The sequence below is a fragment of the Echinops telfairi genome, unplaced genomic scaffold (assembly GCF_000313985.2).
Source record: "Echinops telfairi isolate 266 unplaced genomic scaffold, ASM31398v2 ScPeMD7_655;HRSCAF=1070, whole genome shotgun sequence".
NCBI classification, from domain to species: Eukaryota; Metazoa; Chordata; class Mammalia; order Afrosoricida; family Tenrecidae; genus Echinops; species Echinops telfairi.
The window spans coordinates 16850808-16856622 of record NW_022104553.1 but is presented as its reverse complement, the minus strand read 5'-3'; the positions used below and the strand labels follow the sequence as shown (position 1 = coordinate 16856622).

The window sequence follows — 5815 nt, the reverse complement described above, 5'->3', positions numbered from 1 at the left end:
CTGTACCTGTGCACATGCTCTGGTCTAGACTGCAGTAAGAGGCAGGACTGCAGGGTCATGAGAGTGGGGGTGAGGAAGCCTCAAGGAACCAGAGAAATATTGCATGTTTCATCGGTGCTATACTGCAGCCTGGCTGACTCATCTCTTCTCTGTGACCCTTTGGTGAGGGGATGTCCCATTTTCTACAGGTGGGTTTGAGGAACTCACAGCTCTGAGGCAAAGAGATGTAGGAGGAACTGGTTGGAAATGCGAATGCCATGTCATACTTTGGGGAACCCCTCTGGGGCTCGGGGACTCACCAGAAGGACCCACGGAACTCAGAGAAGCTGCTACCCAGGTGGCTCGCAGTTCACGACAACAGAAGGATGTAGGTTAAAATCAGCAGAGGGAGGAGAGGAAATAGGGCCCAGGAACTACCAGGCCTGACCTCCCACCCAGCTGCCCTCCCCGGGGAGTGTGCAGATGGCTCTGACTTCTCCCAGCAAGGATGTAAGACAACACAGAGCCCTGCCAACCGTGGACGCTCCCCTCAAGCCTGGATGTCCAGGGGCAGTCCTACCCGGTCTGATGGGGTTGCTGTGAGTCAGACTCGGCTCAATGGCAGTGCGTAGTCTCACTGGAAGCAGGCTCCCACGTCTTTTTTCTACAGAGTGGCCGGTGGGGTCTGCCCACTGACCTTGAGGGGTAGCCACTGGGTCCCTAACCACCGTGCAGCCCGTGGTACTGGATGGGGGGAACCGCAGAAGGATTTTCTTTTTTAAACATGGCGTTTCGTTGCGTTTCCGGTGAAGGTTTACAAGCTCATCAGTTTCCAAGTAACAAAGGTGGTGCAGACCATCCAGTGATGTCGGCTACTCTCTTCCTGACACACGGACAGACGGTTTCACGATACCCGCTTTCACGATACCCGTTCTGGTTGTTCCATTTACATTTATCTAGTCTCCCTGCCCCCTTTTACATTTCTCACCTTTTTTTTAATGCCTCCATTGACTCTACGGTCTCGGATGGATGACTTCTTAAAGGCGTATAGTACTCCTGGGTGATCCTCTTCATTTTGGGAGCCCATCTGTTATTTAGTCAAAAAGTGACCTCAGGGGATGTCTCCTTCGGTTCCAGGTTTAAGGAATTCCCCAAGGCAATCGTTTCAGGGAATCTTCTGGTCTTAATGAGTCCAGGATGTCTTTTGTGGTTGTGGAAAAGACTGGGAGATCGAGTCCACCCGTTTCTCTCATTCTATCAGAATCCACCAAAGGTGGCCCTGAGCAGTGTGGTTGACGGTGGTAGCTGGGCACCATCCAGTTCTTTCAGCCTCAGGGTAAATGAGGCAATGGTTTGGGAGGTGGACTATGCGTCCTGTAGGCTAGATTCTTCTTTGAGGTTTTTTGGGTTTTGTTTTTTGGTTCCTCTCTTCTGTTTTGCTCCAGACAAGGACGAGCCTAGTAGTTGTATTTTGGATGGCTGCTCTGCACAAGAGTTTTAAGCTGGGACGTTCTCTCTCCAGTTCCTGCTGCCAGGAAAGTCCCTCTGGTGGTTGATGAGAACTGGAGGGAGAGAAACAGGAAACAGAGGGAAACCATGCAGAAGGGACAGGAAGCGAGGTCCCGACTCAAGGGGGAGGGGAGGCGATGGAGAGATAGGGTTGAATGCAGGGGTCGGGGACACAGGAGAGGTCAGCATTATGTAGATTAGAAGTGCCAGGAAGGTAGGGCATGATGTCTGGGTTTGGCTTGTTCCGGCATGCCCAAGGGCTAGCGCGCAGCAGGTGTCTGTATACATTTGTGAGGAATGGATGGGTGAACGGCCACAGCAATCCATGAGTGGGAGTACCGGGAGGTGGCCTGAAGCAGGATAGGAAAGGCAAGGAGGAGCCTGGATGAACGGTCTTCTCATCATGGTGTCTGCCACCTTTTTTCCCCTCTCTCTTTCCCACCCGCCTTCTAGGGACCCCCGGCCTGGACTCCATCTCAGATCCATTCAGCTGGAGTTGGATCCCCGAACTAGGTCGAGATCAGGATGCGTGGCTCCCGGGGGAGCTGGCCACTAAGCCCCCTGCCAGGCTTACCACTAGTGCTCCTCAGAGAGTAACCACAAAGGCCCCCCGGAAAATGCCCAAGAGTACTAAGAAGTGGGCGACTAAAAACGCAAAGAGACCGACCACTCCATCTCCACCGATGCCAACCACTAAACCTTCCAGGGCCCTGGGCACCCCAAGTCCCCCTGAAGTGACCTCACGGGCCACCACAACCCAGACCACCGACGTCTCCCAACGACCACCCTCTGAGTTTACCACGAGGCTGAGCACGGAGGGCCCCAGCAGACTGACCTCACATCCCACGGAAACCCTTACGCCCCAGGCTTCCCAGGAAGTGACTTCTGAGGCCATGGCCATGCCGGCCACTCAGGGCCCCCGTGAACTGACCTCGGAGGCTGGCATCAAGCAGATCCCTCCGGCCTCGGTGGAGCCATCCTCTGAGACCCCAGCAGAGGGATCACCACAGCCCTGGACTGAGGTCTCCCCCTCCCCCACCGACACCGTCCCCGGGGAAGCAGGTGAGAGGGACGAGAGTGTGACAGCGAGCGGGGAGTGAGACAAAGGGAGGCTGACCCCTCCTGACCTGAGTGGGGGGGGCGTGTCTTCTACTGGCAGGCCCCTTCCTGGTTCGTCTGGCCGACGGACCTAACCGGTGCGCCGGCCGGCTGGAAGTGTGGCACGCCGGACGTTGGGGGACTGTGTGTGACGACAACTGGGACCTGCGGGATGCCACCGTGGCCTGCTGGGAACTCGGCTGTGGAAGGGTCCGGGCCCGAGTGGGCAAAACTCACTACGGCCCAGGGACCGGGCCCATCTGGTTGGACGATGTGGGCTGCAAGGGCACCGAGGCATCGCTCAGCGACTGCCCCGCCGGCACGTGGGGTCGACACAACTGTGACCACGAAGAAGACGTGGGGATCATGTGCACTGGTAGGGCGGGCGGCGGGCGTGGTGGCAAGGGGTCATCAGAGGGCGGTGCTTGGGCAGGATAGGCCATCATGGTGGGAGCTAACAGTCTCTATAGGTGGGGTGTGTGTGTGGGGGGGTTGAGGGAGCCCACGAATCTCCAACCCCCCCAAAGGGAGAAGCAATAGCAAGGCCTTCCGAGGCCAATGATGGGGCTCAGCCCTTTACCCTGTTCCTCCCCAGGATACACAGATGAGGAGGATTATCCTCCCTGGACCTGGGACCCCACCTCGGGAGAGGACTTGGCCAAAGGGACCGTCGCTGCCAAGGCACCTGGACAAACTGCCACCTGGAGCACCACCAGGAGCTCTCAGGCTCCGACAGCAACGAGCCACCTTCCGGACACAGGTGAGGAGCAGGGCCGTGCGGGTGGGGGGTGGGCTTCAGAGACTGGCTCTCTGCTGGACTTCCGGGAAAGCCCTTCTGAATGAGCTGATTGAGACCCCCATCCCACAAAAAATGTTCTCTCTATGGCCTTGACCCTAACATTGTCCCCCAGGACCCCGAAGAGAAAATGATCACTGGTCCCCCAAGAGCCCTGGTGGGGGTAGCGGTTACGTATTGGGCGGCTAATGATAACCACCACAGTTTGAGACCACCAGCCACGCCTCCCTTGAGGGGTGAGGCTTTCTACTCTCATAAAGAGTAGAAAGCACCCTTGGAAACCCAAGGCAGCCATTGAAGTCTGGGGGAGGGTCAACGGGAGTCAGGATGGGTTCGATGGAAATGAGTTTGGGTTCTCTGGCTTTTATTTTATTATTAGTATCATTATTTTAATCATTTTATTGGGGGCTCTTATAGCATTCCATACATCAATCATATCAAGCATACTTGTACATAGGTTGCCATCGTCGCTTCTAAAACATGTTCTACTTGAGTCCTTGGTATCAGCGCCTCTTTTGTCCTTTCCCTCCCACCCTTGTGAATCCTTGATCTATTATTTATTGTGATTATTATTTCGTATCTCACTGTCCATGGTCTCACGTCAACTACATTTGTTATTCATCCTCTTTGGGGGGCGATATATCCAACCTTGTGATGGGTTCCCCCTTTGTCCCCCTTTCCCGTCCTGGACCATCCCCCCTACACTCATGAGATCGCTACTCCCATTATTGTTCCTAAGGGGCTTATCTGTCCTGAGTTCCATGTGACCAGAGTTCTAATCTGTACCAACGTGTGTTCTCCGGTCTAGCTGGATTTGTGCGGTAGAACTGGGTCATGGTAGTGGGGGGTTGAGGGGAGGAAGCATTGGGGAACTAGAGGAAAGATGTGCATTTGGTCGGTGCTATACTGCACCTTGGTTGAATTGTCCCTTCCTGATAACTCTTCTGTGGGGGGATGTCCAGTTGTCTACAGATGGGCTTTTAAGGGACCAGGAGCTCCAAATCGCCACCCAATAAAACACAGACTTGCCGACACCAAGTTCATTCTCTCTCCCTCTCTCTCCCTCATGATCGATTTCACAGTCTCATCACTCAGTTTCTACCGCCACCTTGTTTTTTCTTCACAGTCTTTTCTCTCCACCATTTTCTTATTTTTATTTATTTTAGTTTGGTCCCTCACTTGCTCTCTCCGGTCTTTCTCGCTATCTCTCACTTTTATCTCTCTCCCCGTGTCTCTTTCCTCTCCTTTGGGGTCTGTTTCTAGCTGCCCCATCTGCCGTTCTTGTTCTCACCCTCACCTGGACTCCCAGGGTCAGCATCTCTGCCCTCACCTTCTGGCTCTCCCAGGTCTCCATCGCTGACCTTCCTGGTCTCTGCGTGGGCAACCTTGACCCTTCTCGGCCTGTCTCCACTTCCTCCTCCTTGCCTTTGGCACTTCCAACCCCCCCTTACCCCCACCCCCACCCCCCCTCTTCCTCACACTCAGTTCAGGTGGGCAAGGTAAAAGTGACCTAGAGGGGCAGGGCCAGGAATGAAGGGGGTGGGCGGGGTCAAGCGTTAATCTGCCTGGAGCTTTGTGACGCCCCTGGTGAGCGCACCTCTGATTGGCCAGGAGCCCCCTCGTCGTCGGACAGTGCTAAGGTGTGCAGAATCGGAAGCTCCTTGTTCTTGGCTGCACTGCTACCCACAGCCCTGGTTTCCAAAACGTTTGGGCTGCGCAGCTCTGCCACCTAGTCCCAGAGCACCCTCTGGTGGCGGAAACGCCCATAGGCTGGGCCTGGACACTAAGGTGAAGGAAGGTACAAGGTCCCCACTGGTCAGTAAGTCCTCTCGGAGACGGGGAGAAGACAGTAACTGAAGTCAAATAAGGTAACATCACACTCGGTGCTAGAGGACTCAGGGAAGGTCACACGTGCAAGACTCGGAAGACTTAGAGAAAGGGGGAGAGGCTAGGGAGAATGGGGGCCATTCAGATTCTCATCCGCAAGTACTTTGAGCCCATGACGCTACCTCAGTGTGTAGCGAATGACCTCTTGGTTTTGTTTTTGTGTTTGCAAACGAACCGAACCCCCTTTTTCAAAACCATTTTATTGGGAGCTCGTACAACTCTTATCACCATCCATACAACATCCATGGTGTCAGGCACATTTGTACATTTGTTGCCATCATCATTCTCAACACATTTGCTTTCTACTTGAGCCCTTGGTATCAGCTCCTCATTTCCCCCCTTCCTCCCCGCTCCCCCCTCCCTCATGAACCCTTTATAATTTATAAAGTATTATTTTATCATGTCTTACACTGCCCGACATCTCCCTTCACCCACTTTTCTGTTGTCCGTCCCGCAGGGAGGAGGTTATATGTAGATCCTTGTAATCGGTTTCCTCTTTCCACCCCTCCACTCTCACCACTGGTCCTAAAGGGATCATCTGTCCTG

General features: G+C 54.4%; 1 protein-coding gene across 1 annotated transcript in view; it reads left to right on the top strand.

Moving 5' to 3' along the window:
* The window catches only part of SSC5D (scavenger receptor cysteine rich family member with 5 domains), a 33429-nt gene that overhangs the window by 18775 nt on the left and 8839 nt on the right, over window positions 1-5815 (top strand). Inside the window, exons 5-7 of the mRNA XM_045292379.1 lie at window positions 1906-2550; window positions 2648-2962; window positions 3182-3346. Of these exons, the coding sequence (XP_045148314.1) occupies window positions 1906-2550; window positions 2648-2962; window positions 3182-3346 (1125 nt within the window). The remainder of the gene's footprint in view (window positions 1-1905; window positions 2551-2647; window positions 2963-3181; window positions 3347-5815) is intronic.